At 42.8% G+C, this 24,255-nt stretch overlaps 1 protein-coding gene across 1 annotated transcript in view; it reads left to right on the top strand.

Moving 5' to 3' along the window:
• Positions 1-24,255, top strand: part of TFCP2L1 (transcription factor CP2 like 1) — a 37,936-nt gene that overhangs the window by 3,981 nt on the left and 9,700 nt on the right. The window contains exons 2-11 of the mRNA XM_071746728.1: positions 720-871; positions 14,953-15,029; positions 16,650-16,755; positions 17,012-17,118; positions 17,732-17,884; positions 19,045-19,155; positions 20,905-20,996; positions 22,393-22,441; positions 22,539-22,632; positions 23,482-23,572. Coding sequence (XP_071602829.1) covers positions 720-871; positions 14,953-15,029; positions 16,650-16,755; positions 17,012-17,118; positions 17,732-17,884; positions 19,045-19,155; positions 20,905-20,996; positions 22,393-22,441; positions 22,539-22,632; positions 23,482-23,572 — 1,032 coding nt within the window. The remainder of the gene's footprint in view (positions 1-719; positions 872-14,952; positions 15,030-16,649; positions 16,756-17,011; positions 17,119-17,731; positions 17,885-19,044; positions 19,156-20,904; positions 20,997-22,392; positions 22,442-22,538; positions 22,633-23,481; positions 23,573-24,255) is intronic.

Consider the following 24,255-nt stretch of genomic DNA (forward strand, 5'->3'; position numbering starts at 1 on the left):
GGTCCTAGTGAAGCAGCAGCTCCTGAGCACACACAGGTGTGTGTGCATTTGTGAAGTAGCTCCATGTTCTCTTAAGAGCTATGTTAGTCCTTGGGACCAGGTTTATTGGAGTGCAAGGAGATGTTACGAGTCAATTAATCCAGCAGTTCATGCCATCATTTACTGGAATGCCTCCTTTATACACCAGAGCTTTGTCTGCTCCTTATAGGCATTTTACTAATTTGACATTCAGCTATCCAAAAAAGTGCCTTTTCTTGGCTTTTTTTTTTTTTTTTTTTTTTTTTTTTTTTTTTAAGTATTTATATTTTTAAATTTTTGTTCTGAAAAGTTTTTGTTCAAGAGCCCAGGAACCCTTAAACAAATGTTTTTCCACAAGGATGAAGAATCTGGTTTTGATATATTTTTTTTTCTTCATCAAGTTGACTGCTTAATGGAAAAGTGAATCTGATTTATGCTTTAAAAATATAAATTACTTATCAGCAATATTCTGTTTTGCTAATGCTGTGACCTTTTGTCTAGTGCTGACATCCTAGGGGCAGAGGTTGCTTTTCTTACATTATACAGACCAATTTTTTTCTTTCTTTCTTTTTTAGCTGTCATAACTCAGTGTTTCTCTGGAGACCATTGCCATTATCTCAGGGCATGAGAATCAAATGCAGGTTGAGGTCAGAATATTCTGTGAAGTCTTTGTAACTAAACATGGGTGAATTGTGTTGCAGAGATGTCCTTGCGTTACCCATCTTCAAGCAGGAAGAACCGCAGCTGTCTCCTGAGAATGATGCCAAACTCCCTCCCTTTCAGTATGTCCTCTGCACAGCCACCTCACCTGCTGTGAAACTGCACGAAGAAACCCTGACCTACCTCAATCAAGGTATGGTTTTGTACAACACTGAAGGAAGGCAGATTTCCTGGGACCAGTTAATGAGATTGAATCTCATACTTGTGCCTCACTGGGAGGGCAGTGGGACTGGAAAGAGAAGGGAAGGGGGGGTGGAGGAAAGAAGGAATATTTAATTTTTCACATTTTTATACTAGATTGTCAACTCATGTAAAATAATAAAATATCATTGATTTAACTCTTGACTTAAAGCAGCATTATATCATGCACAGTTCCCTGTGGCCAGGTACTGATTTTGATCTCAGACAATTTAAATTGCACCTTCTTGCCTTCATCTTAACAGGCCAGATTAATTAAGCAGATTGGTAAATTTTGGGTTGGGAAGGGATCTTAACATTACAAGTCTCCAATGGGCATTGCCAGAGCATGAGTTCACATCTATCCAAGGGCTCCTTGGTGGTCTGGGCAGCGTGGCATTGCTCACATGGGGTGGGTGGTGGGATTCTGCTCAGTCGCTACCTTGACAAGTTGCTGGGGTTCAGTGCAGGTCTATCATAACTGACCTCGTGGGCTAATTTTTACTCCTGGCTAAACAAGCACTGTCTATTTATCAAGGCTTTTCTTTCCTGACCCCCCCCCAACCTTTGGCAGAATTTCTGCAGACACATCTGTGGTTGGAGTTTGGCTGTCGCTTTGCAGCACCTCCTGAATGTTGGGTCCTGGAAGGATCAGACTTCTCCAGGCATGGATTATGCTGAAACGTACTATGCTTATTTTCTGCCAGGTTGTAAACAGGGGTATTAGCCTAGCAACAAGCTGAAGGCTGTCTGCTCTGTGTAACCAAGATCCTCTCCTGCTTCAGGACACTGCCCCAGCTCTTCCAGCTTTGTGCACTGAGCATGGAGCTCAGTCAGATGCTGCTCTGGCTACCTTTCTTTTGATGTTTGTACAAAGCAGGGCTCTGACCTCAGGTGGATCTGGCTGCTGGATCAGTGTTGTTAGCTGGTAGACCCATGGAGCCCCCCTAGGAAGATCAGCCAAGTGCTGCAGGCTCTGTGTAGCCAGATGTTTCCTGTCACATAAGCTGGCACTGTGATGTTTGCAGGTCAGAATATTCTTGAGAATCTGGAACTGTCTTCTTGGTTAGTTCATCCAAATTCAGGAGACCCCAGGAGGTAATATGGGGTCTATCAAGGAGGATATGGAGATATATTTTTCTGTGAAACACTGGATTCTTTCCTGTTTCAGAGTAAACAATTTTCTGTTGTGAAAAGCAGCTGATAGCCAAATATTTTAGCATACATGAGGCAGTGTCTGCTCCTTTACCTCAACAGGGCAAAACTTCGTCTACTCTTTTCACAATACCATGAGCTGTAAAAACTCTGTGGCTTGAGCAGTCTAGGTTTTCCTGTGTAAAGTAAGATTGTTTCTGCCTTTGCAGATAGACCATGCTGTGCTAGGCTTTCTTTCTTTTACTATTGCAAGGAGTTGTCTACAGCTTCATCTTGACGTGGTACTGACCCTTTTCCTTGGCAGACCACCAGTTCTTGTATATCTGCTACATTTGTCTTTCATTCCTCAAGGGAGGAAAGTGGAATGAGTCCTTGCAGAACACACCCTGGAGAGCATGGAGCTGGACAGGAGCAAAGCATGGATGAGGCCGGCAGGAGCTGTGTGGTGGGGCAGAGTTGGGAAGGGGCTGGAGAAGAAGTGAGCACTCCTGAGTGCTGCTTGGCTCGTCACAGTAGATGGAAACTGCATCTTTTCCTTGAGGGTCTTTGGGGTGATTAATGGCAAAAGGCAGTGCATCTCCTGACAGGTGAATTGCTCACTGCTTTCCCTTCCTTTTGTCAGGAGCTTTGCATCTGGATGCCATCTTCTCAGGAGCATCCCTACCTCATTTATTTAAGCTCCCAAGCAATTTGTCTTCGTTCATACACTGAGATGTTCCTACTTTCTTGAAAAAATTCTTAAAATTCAAGGAAGGCTCTTTGTATGTAGATGTTTTGGATTTTTTTTTTCTTGATCTTGCAGTGTACCTAATTTAAAAACCATTCTGCTCAACTTCAGTGAGTTGCTTTAGAGTCCATTCTTACTCTTGCTCTTACTCTTGCTTCCAGCATTGACCCTTTCCAGTGCCATGGGCAGGCCTTGACTGTAAATTTGTCTGACATGTAGTCTTCCTTGATACTAAGTCCTGTAGACCAAAATCCTGCACCAGTGCTGGTTAAGAAAAAGGGACTGGAGTCTGATCCCATGTGGATATGAGCTGCTGTGAGAAGTTGTATTTGTTGGAGGTAACTAAAGATACGGGGAGAAGAGGATGCTGGACACATCTTCCAGACAGCTGTGGTCAGAGCTGAGGTCTCCAATTTCTGTTGGTGGGATTTATCAGTGAGGACGTTGCCTGGGGTTAAAAGAGATGAGGATTTGTCTTGCAATTCCACACCAATGGACTAATTTGAATTTGCACATGACCTTCCACTTCTCTTAGAAGTTTCTGGTTAGGAACTTTTACATACAAATATGTTTGGCCATCTTCATGATGTCTGTGTCAAAAGCATGTTCCTCATGCACTGACCTTCACTTTCGATTCTTGACCTGCAGAGTTTCCCATCAGGTACCTGTTGTGTAGGTGTTTTCTCATCTCTTCTCCAGAACCAGAGGAGGGCGCTGCAGCTCTTTACTTGGACCTGCTCAGCATAAACCAGGGAACACCACACTCATCTCAGTTGTCCTGCCTGAGCTAGGGCTGTGTGCAAGTTAAATACTCTGACAGAAAATTGGTCTCATTAATAGAATTATGTTGTATGAACCCTAGGAGGTAGGTGAAGGGGACCTTGAGGCAGCCCAGCTCCCTGGAGCTTTAGTCAAGGTAAAGGGACTAACTCCAAAGACCTGTGACCCAGCTGCAGTGCCATGGCCATTTCCTGATTCAATTTAGACCATTCTCTATACCTTATCACCTTATGCTAACTGTAAGCAAAGGGACACCTCTTGCACCTTTCCCCCTTTTTGTGCTTATCATGGTCTGGCCAAACACTGTCACACAAAACTTCCCTTCTTTGTATGCCTGAGTTTTGTGATGGATTACTGTTGCAAATGGGTAACTTCATTAGTGGGTGTCCCTCTACCTCTGCTGTTGAGAGCTTCAGTCATAGCTGGTTCCTAGTACAGCTGATACAAAGGTCCAGTGGCTGTCCCAGCTTCAACAGTAATTCATACCCAGTGTGATACTTACCCAGGTCATAAGGACAGCTTTTGGGGTTTTCTGCTTGCTGGGTGAGTCTTGCCACTGCCCAAATGTTCCTTCCTGGCTTAAGCTCTTTACCATTCAGTCACTGACCTTTTGGCACTGTGAAGCCCCTCTGCTCCCAGCCCTGAAGCACTTCCTGCACGTGTGACTCTTTCAATGGTGTTTGGTGAGCGGGCCAGCTCGGGAGGCAGCCCATGTGCAGAGCTGGATAGAAGCAGCTTGACAGAGCTCTGGAGTGGGGAAAGCTGGAAGAACTGGGTAGCAAGTTGAAGGCCAAGTTACATAGCAGAGATTGTAGAGGAACCACTGGAGAGACTCAGGTGAGATTTCACATGGGCTAGGAAGGGTTGTCCAGTGGCTGTGTTTCTTTATAGATGGGAGCGGGCTCCAGGCTTGTGGAGCACAGTGACTTCTCATGAGTGTTGCTGCTTGCTGGATAGACCCAGAGGGATGAGCAGTGGCATTGAGGAGGAAAAGACCTTTGGCCTCAGCTCTCCACAAAGGTGAAGGAGGCAGCTGAGGGAGGGGACTCCTGAGCTGGAGACCAATGTTTTCAGCAAGGGCAGGGGGAGCATTTGTGAGGGTGCTTAAAGGAGTGAGCTTTGCTGTTGTGTTAAGTTGACTTGGGGACATTCAGGAGTGGCAGGCTCCCAAGCTTGTCTGTTCCAGTTTGAAACCATGAGTGCTCGCTGGCTGCAGCTCTAGAACCAGCCTGTAAATGAAGTAACTAGAGTCAAATCCTCAGCTTGGTTTCCAAAGACTGACTCATTACACTTGTCCTTCCCGATCTCTTACCCCCCCTGCCTTCCCACATTCCTTGGGTAACTGGAGCCAGAGCCTTCTTAGACCAAGCTGAACATGATCTTGGTTTTGTTAATCCTTAGGGCAGTTCCTACATTAAGAGGTCTTTACTGGCCCTCAGGAGGATTGCTCATCTGATGGGACAAAGAAGAGACTTACTAGTATGGTGTTTTTAATGCTACTCCACTTCAGCCCACAAAACTAGCAGAGGTGCTGTGTCTCTGCATCAGGAGCTGCTGCTGGCATTGCTCCTTTGGTCAGGGATCCCATTTGTCAAGAAAGCTTCACTGTCCAGAAGTCTGCAGCACAAACATCACTTAATGTTTTTGGAACTTGCCCGCCTTTTAGCACTATTTCAGTGTCTCTTGTGGATAGGGATTTTTCAGACAAACAATCAACCAGCAACCATATTACAAACCACTGCTTTAGCAAGAGAGCTTGATGCAGTTGCATATTCCATGATCTGCAGTCATATGGGGTGTGGTTTGACTATGGCTGGTTGAAACCAGTTTTAAACCCGGACAGAAATGGGAGCAATGAAGGTGGTTCCAGAAATTGCACCAGGAGGAATGTGGAGGAAACAAGCACTGTACAGCAGATTTGAATGCTAATAAATGTGAGGAAATAAAATCATTCCTTAAATAAAAAAACAAAAAACACACAACAAAAAGCCAAGAAACACAAAAACCTGAAAGTCATTGCCCAAGGGAATTGGCTTGTAGCGCCAGAACCACATGTGGACTGTGAGCTATTCAAGTAATGATTTTGTTTCATGACCAGCATTCGTTTGGCTCGGAGCCTCAAATCTAAATTACTCCAAGCAGAGGGTGGTTAAGGTTGATGGCAGGGGGTCACTGAGAGCAGCCTGTGTGACAAATCCAGCCCTGTCCCCCAGTGGCACTTCAGAGGAGCTGGCTATCACCTACCTGTTACGTTTTCCTGGTCTCTGTTCAGCTCTCCAGAGCTGTGGTATGTGACTTGTGGTTCTTGGCCATGTGTGGATTTTAGTATGCAGCTGGTTAGGGTTAGGAAGGCTGGCCATCTCTGTGTTACACTGTCTTCCAGGAGTCATCTTTATTGCCAGTCCTAGACAGCTCAGAAAACAAACCAAAAACCCAAACCATGAGGGAAAACCACTAACATCGGAGAAGACCTATGATGATACTGGGAGCATTGCTGGAGAGGTGCATAAGCAACAGATGCTTCATGAAGCTAAAGGGAGATTTAGTTTGAGTCTGGGCTGCACATAAATGAAAGCCCAAAATTTCAGCCCTCGGGTGCAGAGGCGTGTATCCAACCTCAATGCCTTGTCCTGCCTCTGCTCACTGCAAACATATCCTGGTTTCTCTTCCAAAGAAAGGTTCAGAAACCACTGGGCAATGTGCAGCTGAAGGGGACATCTTGAAGCTAATTGCTGGGGTAGGAGATTAAAGTGCTTACAACAGAAGGCAAAATAAAACCTTTGCCTCCCTTAAAAAGTCTAAAGTTCAAATTTGGTTGTCTAATCTTCTGCAGCCAGAGAACCCAGCTTTAAAGACTGAGATTTACAGTAAATGAAAAAAGCTGTTTTGTATTGACGTTAACTCATACGTAATTGAGTTTTTATGGGGTCACAACTGTCTGAATGTTTGTAGTTTTCCTGGAACAATTCTTTATTTGCCTAAATGAAGTGTAGAGAAGTCTGAGTGACCAGCTCTGCCTGGGTGTGCTTCTAGTTTAATTATAGCTCTGTTTGTGGGGATATATTTGCTTTGTTCCACTCTAAGAACTGCCTCTTTTCCAAACAAACACTGCCATTACTGACCAGGCCCTGGGTATTTCCAGGGGCTCCATGCTGGTGGCCCCTCCTCTGTGGATGTGCACTTCACCCTTGCCTAAGATCACATGCACAACCCTGACTTTCAGTCCTTGAGCCTGTGCACCCCAGTGGCTGCCCACCTAAGCATCCTTGATCCCTGATCAGTCTGAGGTCCTTGACCCCTTTTCCCCTCTCTTCCTGGGTTTGAATGGCTTAAAAAATGGCTAACAAAGCTAGGTTGTCTTTCCCGTTTCTTCAACTGGCTACTTGGTATTTTTGGTTCTTGTGGTGCACCTCTTTGTCTTTGGAGAAGGAATTTGTCTCCTGCCTGACTTTGAAGACAGCTCTGAGTAGGTTTTGGTGTCTCCGCTGAAGCCATTAATTGTGCTAGCAGCAATTTCCCCATATGTTTGGCAGCTCTGTCTTCACTTGGCAGCCCAGGATAAACAACGCTGTCTCCAAACCACACCATCCCTAAGCTCACTATGAATCTTGCTTCAGATGACAGGGCACCTCTGCATAAGCAGAACATCTAACTTCTGTTGTCCCTAGGAAGCTAGAATCTCAGTTGTCTTTTACCAAGAGGCTGTTTTCTGTTCTTTATGTAATCACTTCTTCTGTTGTTAACATCTGGATGAAATTCAAATGGGATTGTGAACTTGCTGGATTGTAGCCAATGCACAAATCCTACTGGAAGCCCCTAGACTATATTTTGTACTCCTGTAAATCTTCAATATCTGTGAAGGAAGGAAGTTCTCAGAAGTTCCTCTGAGAGTAGTGAGAAGCAAGAGAAAATCCCTAAGATTTTTTTTTCCTTATATTCCATGTCACTTTTTTACTTTTTTCCATTATCCATAACTACTTTGAGATTCTCATAATTATGACAGTGAAATTTTTGCCTGTTTTTGCAGCCCTTGCAGTCTGTATTGGTGTACCTAGCTATCCAAGCAGATGTGGAAATTTTCAACTAGCTTTCCCTAGCTTGCCATGTCCCAAAAGTTCACATTTTTGGGTAGTTTATGTGCATAAATTAGTATGCTTTAAATTGTGCTGTGTTTAAAATCTGGTGGGTGTAGGGAAGCATTGTGGGTTTGACATGATTATCATACATTACACCAATAAAAACAGCTACCTCCTTTCTGAAGAGGCTGGGATAAAATGGCCCTTTTTTCCCTTTGCTCCCTACCAACCATTTATTATGTGTTCCTGAAACCAGACAGCGTGTACCTTAGCAGCGAGATTCCTCTTGTGTGAGCTTGGAGCCACATTTGTGACCTGTGTTGAAGGTTCAGTCTGCTTTGATGGGAGAGTTTTCAATTACATCTTTGGCCCTGCTGTGTAGCAGACACTGAGCAGCCAGGTGTGGGACTGGGATTTGCTTTCTCCCGGTTTCTTACTGCAGAAACGTGGTGCAGGAAATGTCTTCCCTGAGGGCATCTGAGGGAGTGGCTTGATGGGGTCAGGTGTCATGCTCAGCCCTTCTGCATCCCTTTTCAGCACCCTCACCCCTGACCATTCTTCTGAGTTATCTGAAACTCAAGTAAATATTACACACAAAACTACTCTTACAGAGCTATAAAACCTGTTGTCCAAATTGACTTAGAACAGGTTGAAACCAGCAAAAGCCTGTATTTTTTACTTACACAGGAGGAGGCTGAGGTTTTCTGAGCTGGACAGATGCGACCAAGATAGTCCTGGGTGTTTCAAGTACATGCTAGAAAAGTGGAAATACAGGAAGAAATTATTTTCACAGGGCAGATGCTCTTTCAGATTTCCACCAGAAGTCTGTAATTTCTTCATTGATTCATTTGTACTAAAAATCAAGGTTTAAACCATGGCTTCAGTCAAGTGGTGTCCACCAAAGTGGGTGAGATCTATACAAGAAAACCCCAAGTGCACACATGAACTTAGCAACTGGAAGTGGTTCTGTGTCTACTGGCTAGTTCTGTGTCCTTGATTCAAAGTTAGACTGTAGTCTTGGAGGAATTAAATATACATCCCTCTCTTCAGAGTGGAAACCACTGTAAATAAGGAGTGTTTCTGTTAGTGCCTGTCAGCTATGAAGTGTCACCACTGCAAAGCAGACCATCTTCAAAAGTCTGGGAATAATATGGCTCAGCCAAATGTTCATATAGTAAATGAGCACTGGATTTTTCCTCCAGCAGACTTGGCTCTGAAGCATGTGTTTGGCTTTCCCACAAGAAAGGGGTAGAAAAAGAGAAAGAACGGGGAGAAGGAAACCCCCTCAAGTTGGGGACAAGATTGTAAAAGGAGGAAAAACATAGGAAGGAGACTTGATGACAGTGTAGCTCTGTGGTGTGGTAGAAGTTGAATTGGTCTGCTGTGTTCCTGTAGCCTGCCTACCCTGGTGGTAGGGTGAGTAGGGTGGGTAGCATCAGTGGTGGACTCAGATGGGTCCCAGATCTCAGTGGAGCAAAGGGAGCTTTTGCTGCAAAGGAAAACTGGCAGGAGGCAGGTGAAGGGCAAAACTGCAAATAGTAAAGCAAGTGGTGTATAAACTGTGGTTCTTACTGCCACAGTATAAGTAACTTCAGAAGGAGATCATACAAAAGAGGAATGTGTGAGCTTTGGTCATGACTGGGCAGTGTGATATAGACATGATCTGGAAACTGTGAAGTTATGGCCAGGAAGAGGCTGACTTTGTCCACCCTGCTACGTCCCTGGCCACTTATAACTGTGCTGTGTTGAAGATGAGATGTGGGGCATGATGGACTGCTGTTCCAAGATGACTCTTGCATTGGTTCTGCATTTCCTGGACCACAGTTGGTTCTCCTTTGCAGGATTTCCATGTCCCTAGCTTAGTGGGAGCTTTCAGGGTGGCCTATTGTGTAGCTGGTGAATTTGTAATATCCACTGGATAAACATCTACAGCATCTTGTCAAATGAGGCTGCAGTAAGCAACTGCAGAATATCCACTGGCATTTGTGGCCTGGGGAGGGAGGATTCTGGCCTAGCTCCTTGTCCTGCACAGTAATCACACACAGGACACCTCAGCAAGACTTATGCTGGTTTATTTTTGCTTTTGTCTGGCTAAAAATGTGTGGGCAATCAATCAAGCAAGTTGAGATGCCAGCTCTGTTGCTCTTGCCTGTTTGCCCTGTGGGTTCATTGATTGTTTTTGTGAGACGAATCTCATGTGTGTGCCCAGTGCCCTGAAGAGATGCATTTGGCAGTTCCAAAGGTGATCCTCCTGCCTGCTGGATGTGCTTTGGTTCAGAAGGATAAATGCCTCTTTCCACCCCCCTTCTCCTCCTTCTGCATGCTGCATTCAGCTGTCAGCATTCCTTTGCCTTTATCTGTGCACTGTTTAGGATGTCCATATAAAGTTGCTAAATGGAATTTTTATTGGCCAGCCTGGCTTAATAATCAAACAGTTTCCAGGCTGGTTCTGTCTAGTGCTGTGTGGATCCATTCTGAGAAATAGGGCTCACAGTTGTTTTTTGTTTTTTTTTTTTTCTTTCCACCAACTTTTGCTGGGGATATTGCTTAGTATAAGATTAGAATTTAATTAATTGCTGGAAAGGCTAGCATACTGCTTGGCTTGATTAAGTAAGGCCTGAGTCATGGTCTGGAACATCAACATCCTAATTAGAAATTAGTGTATTGTATTGGTGTATCGTGCAGGAAACCACAAAAAGTGTAGTGCAAGTGGCCCTTGAAATGTAACACCAAAACAAACAGAAAAAAAGCAAGCAAGATAATTGTGGTTGTGTAGCAGATAATCTTTAAACAAAATGCAACTTTGAGTTGAAATAAATATAATCTTCTATAATCAGAAGTTGCCTAGAATTCCTGATGGCTGACTCATTCCAGCAATGGACCTTAGTTAAACTATTATAGATTGTACCTTCTGAGTGTGTGAAAGTTCCCATGTTGAACTAGATTATTGTTCATCTGTAGCAAATTGTTGCCTTTCAATTCTTTTTTTCCCCAAACTAGGTGGTCATGCCTGTGTTTAATGTGCACTAATTACCAAAGACAATAAAAGTTAAAAAAAGTAAACAGTCTGTAAATCCTCTTTAAGATAGATGAATCACCGAGCAGGAACTCTCTGGACCTGGGTGGTTACTACTTTGCTGGATACTACTCTTGTTTGTAAAACAGAATTGCTCAAACTCTAGCCTGGGAGGAGGTTGCATAAATTTGCTGTTGCTCAGGGAATGTCTGTTCAAAATACAAAATTACAGTGTATCATCACCCACCCAGGTTTTTATTGGTACCCCTGAAGCCTTCAGTGAAGCTGAGAGACAAATTGTACCTCAGGACTTTATTGTGGTTTTCCAAATATTTATTAGCATTCTGTTCCCTACCCGAGGTAGGGAAGAGCTGTGGCAAGCTCTGGCTGAGGGGAGCATCAGCTCATGCAGGAGGCTGCTCTGGCCTCAGCTCTGCTGAGGCTCTGCTTGCAGAACCTATTCAGAACCTATTCTTCGTTTCAAGTAGTGAGAGAGATGCATTAGGTGCCCTTGTCTGTACGTGTCTAGTAGTAAGCATGATGAGACCAGGGTGGTCACCATCTCTGAAGATGTTCTTGAGCCTGTGTTGCCTGTGGTGGTGGAGCTCTGACCGGTGCGGGGATCATGAAAGGAAAAGGGTTTCAGCAAGTTGTTGGCCTTGAGCACGGGTTTTAAGACTGGGTCAGTGATGCTGAATATCAGTCTGATAAAGGGGGACTACTGTGAAATTGCCACCACTGCTCTCCCTTGCTTCAGGCTCTTCCTTCCATCTGAGGCCAGGGGATGTTTGGTTAGGACCAGACACTGGCTTGCTCAAGGTCAGACCATTTAATCAAATCACTGTAGAGTCTTAGCATTGGTGCCCTCTGTCTCCAGATTTACCACCAAGTATTGACTTGGGCAGATGTAGTCTAACCTGTATTCATCTGTATCTCTATCTGACACAGAAGGAAAAACTCAGTATAAGGGAACTCTCTTGTAGGTTTCGGGCTTAGAAAGTTACAGTCTATGTTGGGAACTGGGAATACAGTTTGTTTTAGTCACACTTGCAGTCATGTTTCTTTACAGATGTGGGTACCTGAGTAAGAATGATCTGTTACTGATTTAGTTTTAGTAGAAAACTGCAGCCTTTACCTGCTAGGACTGGTGAGTCAGTGGTACAGAATTTATAGATTATCTGTGTACCAGACCCTTGAGTGACTTCTTTGCCCTCTTCGATGCCAGGGGGAATTCAGCTTTCTTCTGGTTAGGTTGCTATTATTAATTCTATTTTACAAAGAGATCCTGTTTTCCAGCAGACAAGTACTGATTCACAGAATTACAGAATTACCTTGGCTGGAAAGACCTTCAAGGTCGTTGAGTCCAACACTGAAACCTTTGGTTTATTTTGTGTTTTTTTCCTGCCATTCCTAAAATTGCAGAGTTGAGATTGTAAATCACAATTTGAGGAGTTTTGCTGGTAGTGATGGTGGAAAACATAGAGTAAACAAAGTTTGGAAGGTATTTTATAAAGGAAAAAAATATAATCCAAGCAGTTTGGTGCTATAAAAGTCCAAGTATCTGAACCCTGTCTGTGCTGTACCAATGAGTTATTACCATTGGCCAAGAAGCAATGTGTTTGCTCAAGTAAGTTGTAAGGAGAATCAGTTTTTCAAAATCAATACCAAAGCATTTGTATATAAAGAAATAGTGAGGAATTGGGTATGAATGCTCACTGATAGTGTTACAAACTGCATGTTTATGATGCTGAGCTGGGAATGGTCTTGTTTTGATAACACCTCTGTGTAGTAACTGCAGTTAAACATTCATATGTCAAGGGGAAAGCAGCTAGCATAAAATATCATTTTTATTGAGGTTATTAATGGCACAAATGGACTTCCAGGGCTTACATCAGATGACCCATGTATCTTTAATGAAAGCATTTTATATTCTCTTTGGCTTTCCATTTAATACGAGCTTTGTGTCCACCACAGTTTCTTTTTTACCACTGTGCAGAATTTGTTTCTAACTCCATCCAAACTGAATCCCTCCTGTCAGGAGATGTTTGGTGCCCACTGCCATGCCCCAGTATTGCTCCCATCTCATGCAATGGTGAGAAGGTGCATACTGCAGAGGTTTTGGGTGCTTGATGTGAGTTTGAAGGCAACATGGCTGATGGTTTTATGCCCATTATTTTCTTTAGTCTTATTGAAACCACAAATAAGTAAATCTGTGTATCAGTGCATAAGTGTTTCCCCAAACCCTGCTAATTTCTGAGATACTTGTTAATTGCTGGTGGTGCTTTTGGTTCTGCCATTGCCTTCCTCTATAGTACAACTCATGCCACTTAAGTTTTCTGTCTGAGTACATCTGAGTACATATTATCCCACCTGAGTACAAGAATAGATGTATTTTACTATCTGTTGAATGCTCATGGTCTCAAATACTAAATTATCTCTGACTAATTACCCTCATACTTGCATGGGAATGAAATATAAGTGCAAACATGTCTTGGCTGTGTGAATTTGTTTGAGGCAGTGAACTGTATCACTCTGTAACTGATGAAATCTGTCCTCAAACTGAGCCATTAAGCAGCTATGTGCCTCATACAACAGAGATACACATGTACAACATATACACAGATACACAGTACAACAGACCAAAGCATTTTTATAAACCTGAGCCTGATCTGTTTTATGCTAATTCAAAAATATTGATTATATGCTGAGAAAGGTAATCTCCCTATCAATTCTCAAGTACACAATATTAAAGTGTATCACTGGGAACATTAGACAGTCTCTTGAGTTCGAGCATGAAAGATCTCTGTTTCAGGACTGTGGGTTACAAAAGCCACTTTTGCTGTCCAGCAGCCTTTACACATGCAGACAGATATGTGTTAAGATCTATGCATGCTTACAGTGCTGATTTTTGTACATCCTATGGTTTATTCCCTCCTCTCCCCATGCCCGAAGCCACTTGCTGCATTCAAGGGTCATTTCCTGTTTGCAGAACTCCCATTGACATCAGTAGTAGTGTTGTGCAAACATTTGGGCCTTCAATACAGCCTCTCTTGTCCTTTTTTTTTTTCCTGCTGGCCAGCTGAACAACCACAATTATCCCTGTGCTCCAGTGATATGGTCTGAACTCGTATGGGCAACCGGAAGACCTGGGGCTCCCAAGGGGGAATCTGCCTGAAATGTGGTGGTGACCCCCTGACAAATCAGAAGTGTGTCATAAGTCTTCTGTTTCTAGGTCTAGATCCTGAAATATAGCAATTTCTTGGAGGGAGATATATCTGATTTTCAGTTTTCTTCATGGCTAGTTCTGGGGTGATACTGCTTGAGCCAGAAACCCCAGACAGATCTCTTCTTGGTGTCTGCCTTCTTGAGCATTTTTCAGTTAAAGGATGGACAGCAAGACAAGCAAGAAAAACTAGCTATAAGGTATACATATGGTCCTTTAATTGTGTCTGAGTACTGGCTGTAGTTTTATTCTACAGAGTTGGTGCTATACAATAATCTTCTGTGCTATCTTAGCCATTTGTGCTTAAGATTTGGGACACTGCGACTTCAGTCTCCTTTGTCTGCTGTCTTAAAGGGAGATGTTATTTTATAAACCAGTTAACTCTACTGAAGTAGCTAAATTCCTTATGATGAGAGTAATGGTGGTGGTGGTATCTCGGAGTATGAATTCTCTTCCCAGAATTGGTCCTTGAACATCTTGTAATACTCATTGCTGCTTCCACACATGTGTTTGAAGAACTATTTATGCCCTGAGCAGCCACGTTTGAGGCCTTGTGGAACAAATCTTGTATTTCTGGTTCTCTGAAATACCTTACAGACCTGCCTGCTCTCTGAAGAAGGTGAGGTTTCACCCAATTTGCTATCCCCTGCAGAATTGTGCCTTGACCTGTTGTGCCAGCAGCTCCGCAACACACCCATTGCTTCAGCAGAAGGGACAGACAAAGGCAGAGCTGTTACAGCCTCGTGACACAGGGGCACAACTGGCTTGATCACCTTCATGACTCTTGGGAGGGTGACCAGAAAACTAGCAGCCCTGGGAGATATGGACTAAGATCAATGCCCTAAGTGTTAGAGCTTTTAGTTGCCAAAAGACAAACCTTCCCCTCAGATTTCTGTTGTGTTTTAGTGCCTACTCGATTACTGGGGACAAATGCATTATGTTACCAAAAATGAGCTTTTCCCTGATCAAACGTATGCTTTATTAGCCACATAAATGCCAGCATGACTCTCTCGTTGCTACAACATATTAAACACCTTGGAAATGTTTCCTTAAACTCTAGGTCAGTCTTATGAAATCCGTCTACTTGAGAATAGGAAATTGGGAGAGTTTCAAGATTTAAACACAAAATATGTAAAGGTAAGGAGAAATATAGATTTCTTTTCTTCCTGCTACTACCTACAGCCTGTAATGAAGGGCCTGACCTTGCTCACACTGAGACAATGGAAAATACTTTGCCAATAGAAGCAGGGCTGATGGAGTGGCTGAGTGTTAGTTTCATGGGACTATGCAGCTTGGCTTTACAGGACTTCAGGGGAACCCTTATTATGTTCATGATCGTGACCCCTGAGTTTCACTGTGAATACTGGGTTCTGGGGAATCCCAATGTTTAGAGCTAAATGTGGTCAAAACTGGTAAGGGTAAGACTTGTCTCCATTTGTAACCCCAGCAACACATCTGGGTTGTACCTGTCAAATGGAGAACCCTGGTGTTTGCATCATTCTGCCATGCAGATTCTGTATAGCTCCTGTTTACTTTGGCAGTGGACACAATTATGAACATACAGAACTTGGTTGTTTGGGTCTGGGGATTTTTTTAATGTGGTTTCCCAGCTTCCCAAACAGTTCAAATTCAAGAACTTGGGTTCTTAGTTCTGGATCCAACCTTTAAGCCTTTCTCTTCCAAATTCTTGGCTGTTCTGCCTCAGGATTTTTTTTTTTCTTTTTTTTTTCTTTATTTTTTTTCAGAAGTGGGTACTAGTTGCAGAATTTGGATTCCAATCTGGATGTCAAGTGTTGTTCAAGTTTAATCAGTTCCCTGTTTGCCTTTTGGCCCATTTCAGGAAGCACATGGATTGGGATTCCAATTTTGCAGGGGTTGTGACTGTGGTTCACTTGCTTCTTAGAGCTAGAGTTTGATTTGGGCATTTCTCAGGTTCATTGGAAAAAAATGCTCACTCCCATTTGATACAGAAGTCCCCAGCAAGAGCATGGACTTGAGAAACTGGGAATTAAGGAGTCATTGACTCATGCTAGCGTAGCATTCTCAATAAACAAAAGGAAATATTAAGTTAAGGGTACTTTGTACTTGTCTGCCCTGGGGATTGCTCTTATTCCAGACATTTTGTCTTCAGTTATTGATGTGCCTGGAGATGCAAATTCTCCTGTTACAGGAGTTTTCTGCAGTTGTTTAACTGTGTAGTGGGTCAGTTTACCAGCACACTAGGGCAAACCCAGTGTCAATGATTGGCTGTTTATGGCTGGAATCAAGTTTAATTCCCACTGGCAAGGTGGCTGGGCATGTCAGCTTCATCACTGCAGGGACAGGAGAGCTGGCCTTCCCATTTGTGAGTCAGAGTGGGATATACTGGGGTTGGGGCATGGTACAGGCACATTAAATATGACCCCTTTGTGAACCGTTTTGGGTGTGGAGGCAGTATAGTGATGTTTACATGGCGTGACACCTAAGATTTAGGTGGACATGGCTATAGTGCTTCCAGACTGAATCCCAGAAAGCTGTACAGAGCTGCATGACAAAGCACAGACATGCAGGGGGAAGTGTGTTGCACTCTCACTCAGGGGTCCCGTAGGATTTCGCTAAACATGGTGATGGGGTCTCCTAGGTGGACCCTCTGCTCTCCTCAGGAATGGGGGTGAGAAACAGAACAGATCAACTTTTGCCCTGCGCTGGAAAGTGAGAGTCATCTCAGGAGAAAGGTCTCTGGAGCACATTGTTCACCTTCCCATCTTTTCTTAACAGAGCATAATTCGTGTAGTTTTCCATGACCGCCGCCTGCAGTACACAGAGCACCAGCAGCTCGAGGGCTGGAGGTGGAGTCGGCCTGGGGACCGCATCCTTGATATAGGTGAGACTATTTCATTGTGGTTCTTGTGCACTGTTTGGAAGCCAGGTGCCAGTGTTTGTCTGTATGTTTAGTTTTTTTTATATTCTGCTCTCTTAGGAATCCTGTATTTCTGGGTGGGAAGGAGTTCTAGCACTATAGGACCCAAAGAGATGTATCATTGGTGGCTTAGCTGTTCGCATGCATCTTGTAATTGTATGGAAATGCTTTCCCTTCTTCAATTTAATATTTTTAAAATTTTAGGGGTTTTCTTCTACAGATATTCCACTGTCAGTTGGTATCTTGGATCCCAGGGCCAGCCCAACCCAGTTGAATACTGTTGAATTTCTGTGGGATCCATCAAAGAGAGCCTCAGCATTCATTCAGGTAAGGGAGAAGTGAGATTCCTCTGGTAAATACAGTGGTGAGATATCTGGCAAAAACCTGGAGAGTTAGGTGGGCAGGACATGAAGAAGAGAGAAAGATGCTAGTGATAATAGTGACAATCATGTATAATTAATTTGTAGGACACTTGCTAAATTAACTTGCTATGTACTTTCTAGCTTAGGAGTACTATCTGCTACACACAGGATTTTCTTGTTTAAAAAATAAAAATAATAATTAAAAAAATGTTGCCTTCTAAGCATGGGTTTTGTCTAGAGGAAACTGTTCACAGCCTGTCCTTTTTTGCTTGTTTTCCTGTTTCATGAATGTTTCTCATCCCATACACCAACTATCTGTTTTTAATGTGTATGTGGGATTTACTTAAATCAAAGGATGCTTTTCCCGATGTCTGGTTTCTCTCCAGGCTCCTTGTTCTTCTAATTATTGTTTCCTGAGGAACAGAAATAAAAATATTTTGAACTCTTCTGCCTCTCTTAGTTTCCCAGGAGGAGCCCAAACCTCATGTTCAGGCACCCTGCAAGTCAGGAAATCTGAAATTCAGATTTTCACGGCTTCCGACTGGTTCCAGAGATGAGCACAGCTTTTGTTTTGCCAGGTACATTGCATCAGCACAGAATTTACTCCACGGAAACATGGAGGAGAGAAAGGGGTGCCCTTTCGGGTGCAAATCGACACCTTTAAGCAGAATGAAAATGGTGAATACACAGAACACTTGCATTCTGCAAGCTGCCAGATCAAAGTGTTCAAGGTATGAGGTAGTTTTGGCTTTGTCATCAACTGGATTAGATGAAGAACACAGGAATGTGTGTTTTTAAAAATTGTGTAGGAGTGTGATGCTAATGGTGGGGTAAAATAATAGACTTTTAACTGGGTATGCTTGGGATCTTAAACAGGACTTTTGCATATGGAGTGATACAAGCCCTGAGCTGCTGCACAGGAATTCTAGTTAAATTCAGATGACCCTGGTTTCACACCAAGTCATATGCCAGTCCGTTGTGCCTTGAACACATATACTTGAGTTCTGTCCTGTGTGGGTGTAATAATAAATATAAATTGCCCAACAACTCAAACCTTGACTGGTTGGAATGAAAACCCACAGTAGAGGCATCAGTGTGCAAAATAAATTTCTGTCTAGAGACAAGTGATCTCTAGAAGGCATTGCCCCTCATTCATTTGTGTCCTGAAAGTGATGGGCATTGCAAACTCTACAAAGTATGGTTCAGTTTCTTGGGCATATCAAGGCTACTGGTTTAAGTCTGTTTGAGGCATCATATTATACTGATGATGTTCAGGGTGCCCACTGTATTTTGTTGCTGCAGGCAATCAAGTCAGTAACGGGCATCTCCAGTTTCTTTGATTCATTCCTCTATGAACAGTGAGATGTAACATGGAGATCTTAACTTCCCTTTGCTGGCTGCAGGAGATTTCCTCTCCATGCTCCCTAGATGAGGGAAAGATAATGTTGTTCATTTCTGACATCCCAATTTGGATATGGCAGACCTACAGCCACTTAACAACAAGCTTTTCATAGGCCTGTTTTCTCAAAGGGTCTGCTACTCCAGTCTTGCTCATATGAGCAATCTCTTTCCTGTTCCTGGAGGGATGGTATGAATACCAGTCAAAGTACATAACTGTTGGAGCTCATGGTCCAAAATGGTTGGTATCAAATCTCAGGACTTTGGTCAGCCTACTTTGGAATTGCAATGCACTAATGGGGGATGTTATAGAAACAGCAAAGATGTTTGACTATTTTTTGTCCAGAAAATTCAGATCTCATCTTGTTCTGTATGTAGAGTCCTCATAAATCTTAAGGAGCCTTTGTGAACAGATTAGAAAAGAAATCTGTTGGCCTCTGTCTCCAAACTTCTAATATTTGGTGTAAGGGAAAGCTTGTCCTTGTGCTTATAGCCTAAAGGAGCAGACAGAAAACAGAAGACTGACAGGGAAAAAATGGAGAAGAAGACCACCCAAGAGAAGGAGAAGTATCAGCCTTCCTATGAGACAACCATTCTTACAGAGGTAAAGTGTTTTAGACGTGTGGGACTACTTCAGCATGTTGGGAGATAGATTTGACAAAAAAATGAAGTCTGAGTCTTGGAGATTGCCTTGTGGAGACATGTAAGCCCAGATCTGACTGAAATTGAGACTTGAGGAAGATCATGAAATGTGTTTCACTGTTGAAGAGTATAAAAGATGCCAAAGTTTCTTAAGTTTCAGAGTGTAAACCAACCCTTAGCAGCCTCATTTTAAAAGTTTTCACTGTCTTCTGCCGTGCTCCTGGGCACTTGTCATGGCACTTTGATGCTGCTTGTATGAGGTAGTTTCTTCAGAGCTGTCTGTCTCCAACAAAGCTCATGTTGGAGATGCAGCACTTGAGTAGATGAATATCCTGTCTGATTAAATTATTAATTTCTCTTTCTGTGAATGTGCCTATGAGGCTACTGTTACATACCACATCTCAGAAGATTCTGGCTTGTATCCTAGGAATATCTTGGATATCTTATATTCTGATGCATCGAGTGTAGAGGTATCTGTGTTTCTACCCCTCCCCACCATTACTGAGATCTATATATATAACTTACCCCAGGCTGCAGAATTACTAAGCAACAGGATTCAAGGCAGTGGCTTGAAAGTGCTGTTCTGTCTCCCTGTGGGAATATTTTGTTGTTTGAATTAGGTTTTGTTGTTGGGTGTCTTTTTGTTTTGGCTTTTTTTTTTTTTTTTGAAGTGGCTTGCTGGACTTCTAAAAATTAGGGGTTTTTCTTAATATAAATAACTTTCCTGTTTGTGAGATCCAGTCCCTCCCACTCAATTTTCCTCAAGTTGCCAGGAGCAACCAGCATTTTTTTTCTAATGCAATGTGGTTGTTGTTAACAAGGCTCTTGTGTACACAGACCCAATTCTACTGAGTTGGCAGATCCCAAACTCTTCCTATGAGCTCTGATGCACTTTGACATGTTACATGGGGAAATACAGGTTGCCAAAGAGTTAAATATTTGCTAGTGCTTGTGGAGATGATAAAACTCCAAAGCTATGCTTGTCTTCTTTTTGTCATTGCAAACAAGGATACTGAAGAGCATTTTCTTGAGCTCTTGATGGCAAAGGGTTCCACAGGGCTAGATTTTTCCTGCTGATTACAGTGGCTTAAATTCAGAACAGAGTCATCAATTCTAGCTGGGTTACTCTGGTTTTACACTACTGTAATGGAATATGGAGGTTGACCTATATTTCTGAAGACTTTTAGTACCCTTTTGTCTGTCTACATAGAATTTTCTCCCTGTGATGCTCGGTTATAACTTGAGCTCTTCAACTAATAGCCAGAGGATTTAACAGACTGGTTCAAATTCTGCTCTTTCACTGGTATAAACCTGAAGCAATGCCACTGGAGCGTATTTGTCACCCTTGCCTGGATTTAATTAGGCATTTATAATTGAGACCAGGGGTATTTCTGTATCATTGCTGCCTTCAGTCTGAGTTGACTTACTGGCGTTGCTCTGACTTACAGCTGTGCACGCTTTGGCCCAGTGTTATTTGGGGACAGGCTTTGTGAAATGGGAGAAATGTGGAATGCACAACTGGAATCAATCTGGCCCCCTGACAGCCCACTTGGAGAGCAGTGTAGAAAATCCATGGCCCGTCTCCTCCTCCCAGCAGGAGTGATGAGCTGAAGTTAGTGGCGTGGCAACAGCATGAATGTGGTATGAGAGGAGAATCGAAGCCTTTATTTCCATCCTTATGAAAGTATCCCTGCTGCCTTTCTTCCAACAGTGCTCTCCCTGGCCTGATGTGCCTTATCAAATGAACAATGCTCCATCTCCAAGCTACAACAGTTCTCCCAACAGCTTCAACCTTGGAGATGGGTATGTAACAAATAAATGCTTTATCTTTCCTGTTGACATGGTAGCCTTTAGGTGCATCTGTTTTGTGTGCCAGTGCAGTGCATTTCATGCCCTGAAAGAGGTCAAAGATCACCCTTCCTGGAAAGGGGAAAATATTTACCACAAAGCCTTTTAAAGACCTTCTGGGAATTCCTTGTAATGCATGGCTGCTGCTTTAGCAGTGCCTGGGAGGTGAGCATCAGAGAGCCACCAGGGCCATTCCTGCCATGAATTTGCTCTCTTACTCTTCTCTGGGGGTCAGAGAACACACCATGCCCTGTGCCCGCAATTGCCAGTATCATCTGACAAGAGTCTTGAAGGTTTTCAACCTTCAGCTCCTCTTCAGAGTTGGTATTGGTTCCATCCCTTCTATCCTGAGGTGATTTGGGGTGCTGAATTTCCAGTCAAATTGGATGTTAAGAAATCCTGTCTGGGACAAAACAGCCCGGGTTTTCAGAAGCTGTTTCAGAGCAAAGGACTAGCAGGAGGCATGGATGATTCATTAATATAGCCCTCATAAAGGGCTATAAAAACAGTTTTAGAGGTCCTCATACACCTAATGTGATAGCTGATAACAGAAAAAAGTACAGCAGGGTCCCTCAGTACTTCTGAGTCCTCCCTACAACATACTTTCCCCCTGGAATTTGGCATAGCCCTTTCTTTACCTCCTGTGGGACTCTGCAGCCTTCTTGCCTTGTTGCACAGCTTGTTAATGAATAAATACTGTAGCACAAATTTTCAGTGAGCAACCTCAACCTATGAAGAAGTTCAAAGACTGAAATGACAAAAATTGGTGTTAACAGAGAGATATATTGAGCGTTTTCTTCCAGTGGTAGATTTATTAATATCTTGGGAAATCTTTAACATGTTGAAGTTTCATCTGTTGTTTTAGGAGTTTTTAGTAGAAATGTGTTTGGGTATTATAGTTGAATTGCAGTTTACTATGTTTAAGATAACATTCAGGTTGAATTATAAGGTCCTTTATTCAATTTTTGTGAAGAATCTTTATCATCATTATTTCTGGATGATAGAAATTTTGAGTTCAGCCACCCATTAGCTCACAATTTTTTTGCCTAGGTGGTCTCGCATTTGTGAGCCACCTAGATGGAAAAGCTTGAAATGAGGTCAGTAAACTGAGTTTTTCTGTCAGAATTGAGAAGGGCCTCAAGTGACCAACAAAAGGCTCAAGTAGATATTTTCTTTTTTCTTGGTCCAGATTTTAGGCACCATTTTTAAAATCTCAGAGAGAAAATAGCCAATTTGGTATGTAACTTGTAACAGTTGAGGCAAATGGAGGAGGGGGAAGAAAATGAACGTTGCAATGTAAAATTTAAAATAATGTTTTTTTTCTCTTCCAACTTTATATAATTTTTTTTAGCAACAGTTCTCCAACCCACCAAGTGGAGCTCCTGCCTCCCAGCAATGATGTAAGTACTTGAGATCATGTTAATGTGGTGCTTTTCTTTTTTTAGGACACTGGTGAACAGTTCATTTCAAGACCTTCTTATTCTTTTTGCAATGTAGCATCTCCTTCCTTCTGCTTCTATTCAAGATGCCCAGCAGTGGCTTCATCGTAATAGGTTCTCTCCATTCTGTAGACTCTTCTCAAGTTTTTCGGGTGAGTTTAAACAGTCCAATTATTTTGTCTTTGTTCTCTTTTGTAAGTGCAGCTCATGCTTCATATCAACAGCATCTGCTGCTGGCCACTGTTGATGGGATCACAGAGCTGATCCAGCATGGTTCTTCTTTTGTTCTTAGATTAGCTAGCATTTGCCAAAACAGTTTGTCAAAATATAGAATAAGTAAAGATGGAAGAGAGTAAGTTGAAAGGGATTCCCTGAGTTCATTAGGTGCAATCCCCTTCTTGAAATAAGTCCAGGTCTTTGGAAGTTGTGCTTGAGTATCTGCAAGGCTGGAAATTCCAGTTTCTCTAAGCAAACTCTTGACTACTGTTGCAGTGAAAAAGCTTTTCCTTATACCTGATCAGTGTTTCCCATCTTCTGTCTGCTGCCTCTCATCCTGTGCTTGTGCACCTTTGGTAAGAGTCTGGCTCCATCTTCACTGTAACCTCCCATTGGGTGGTTTTACACAGCAGTGAGATGGTAGAGGGGGAAATTGTTACAGGTGTTGAAACCTTGAGGAGCCTCTCTTTGACTTGCAACTTGATTTAATAACCAGGTGAACATGGTAGTTAGAGAAAACTGGGCCATTTAATGGCAAGTGTTAAATATCTAGCTTGCCTTTGGCTGGCTAGAATATCTTCCAGTGCAGCCTTGCTCTTTTTGTAGCTACTAGTTCTGTTTCACAGTGATTGATTTTGCTCTCTGAATTTGCAGCTTCTCTAGGAAAGTCTGTCTGATTTAGCTTTGTGGATTCTCTCCCCTTGCCCTTTCCTGCTGCCCATACATACAATTTGGAAGCTAAGATTTGCTTAACTTCTGAAAAAAAATCAATTTGAAATATGTAGGTGCTGACTTACTGAAGATGTCCAAAGAAGATTTTGTTCAAATCTGTGGGCCTGCTGATGGAATTCGGCTCTTTAATGCAATCAAAGGAAGGTTTGTACTTCTTCCTTCCTATTTTTTGTTATGGCAGCATCCCTTGGTAAATGTTAACCAGAAGTTAATCAATGTTAACCAGAAGTTAATCCTGGAGCTGTAGCATTTAGACTTCCTTTTAACACTTCAGAGAGGTTATCTCAGAGGCTGGAGATCACAATGGTATTAAAATCCAATCACAGCTCAGAAATGTTGCTGAAATGAGGCAACACAGTGTGTATCTCCAGTGGTTTATTTGCTACCAGCTGATAGCTTCCATCTTCTTCATATGAGACACACTCCACAACACCCTGTGCTTCATCTGCATCACAGGTAACAAGCAGCAAACCACCCAACCAACCAACCAACCAACCCCTGGAGCCTCAAATGACTCTTAAACTTACCTTTATTACTTATTGCATCATAAATTCTACAGCTGGGCAGGATTCAGATCTGTAAAGGCAGGTATGATGAGCTGCTTGGCAAATGCTGTAAACTGGTTTTATCCGATCCTGAAGGGATTAAGGTGCTCTGCCCTGTACCACCACCTCCCAGGGGGCTTTTCCTAGACCTTCTAAGGCACCTAGGCACCAGCATCCAGACTATCCCTTAGCTGGTTATTTATGCACAGCTTCCATGATTCCATATCTCACTGTTTGGTAGCTGACTGGAACAATTTTAGATCTTCTAAATAACTCATACTG

This window comes from Heliangelus exortis, chromosome 6 (assembly GCF_036169615.1).
Source record: "Heliangelus exortis chromosome 6, bHelExo1.hap1, whole genome shotgun sequence".
NCBI lineage: Eukaryota > Metazoa > Chordata > Aves > Apodiformes > Trochilidae > Heliangelus > Heliangelus exortis.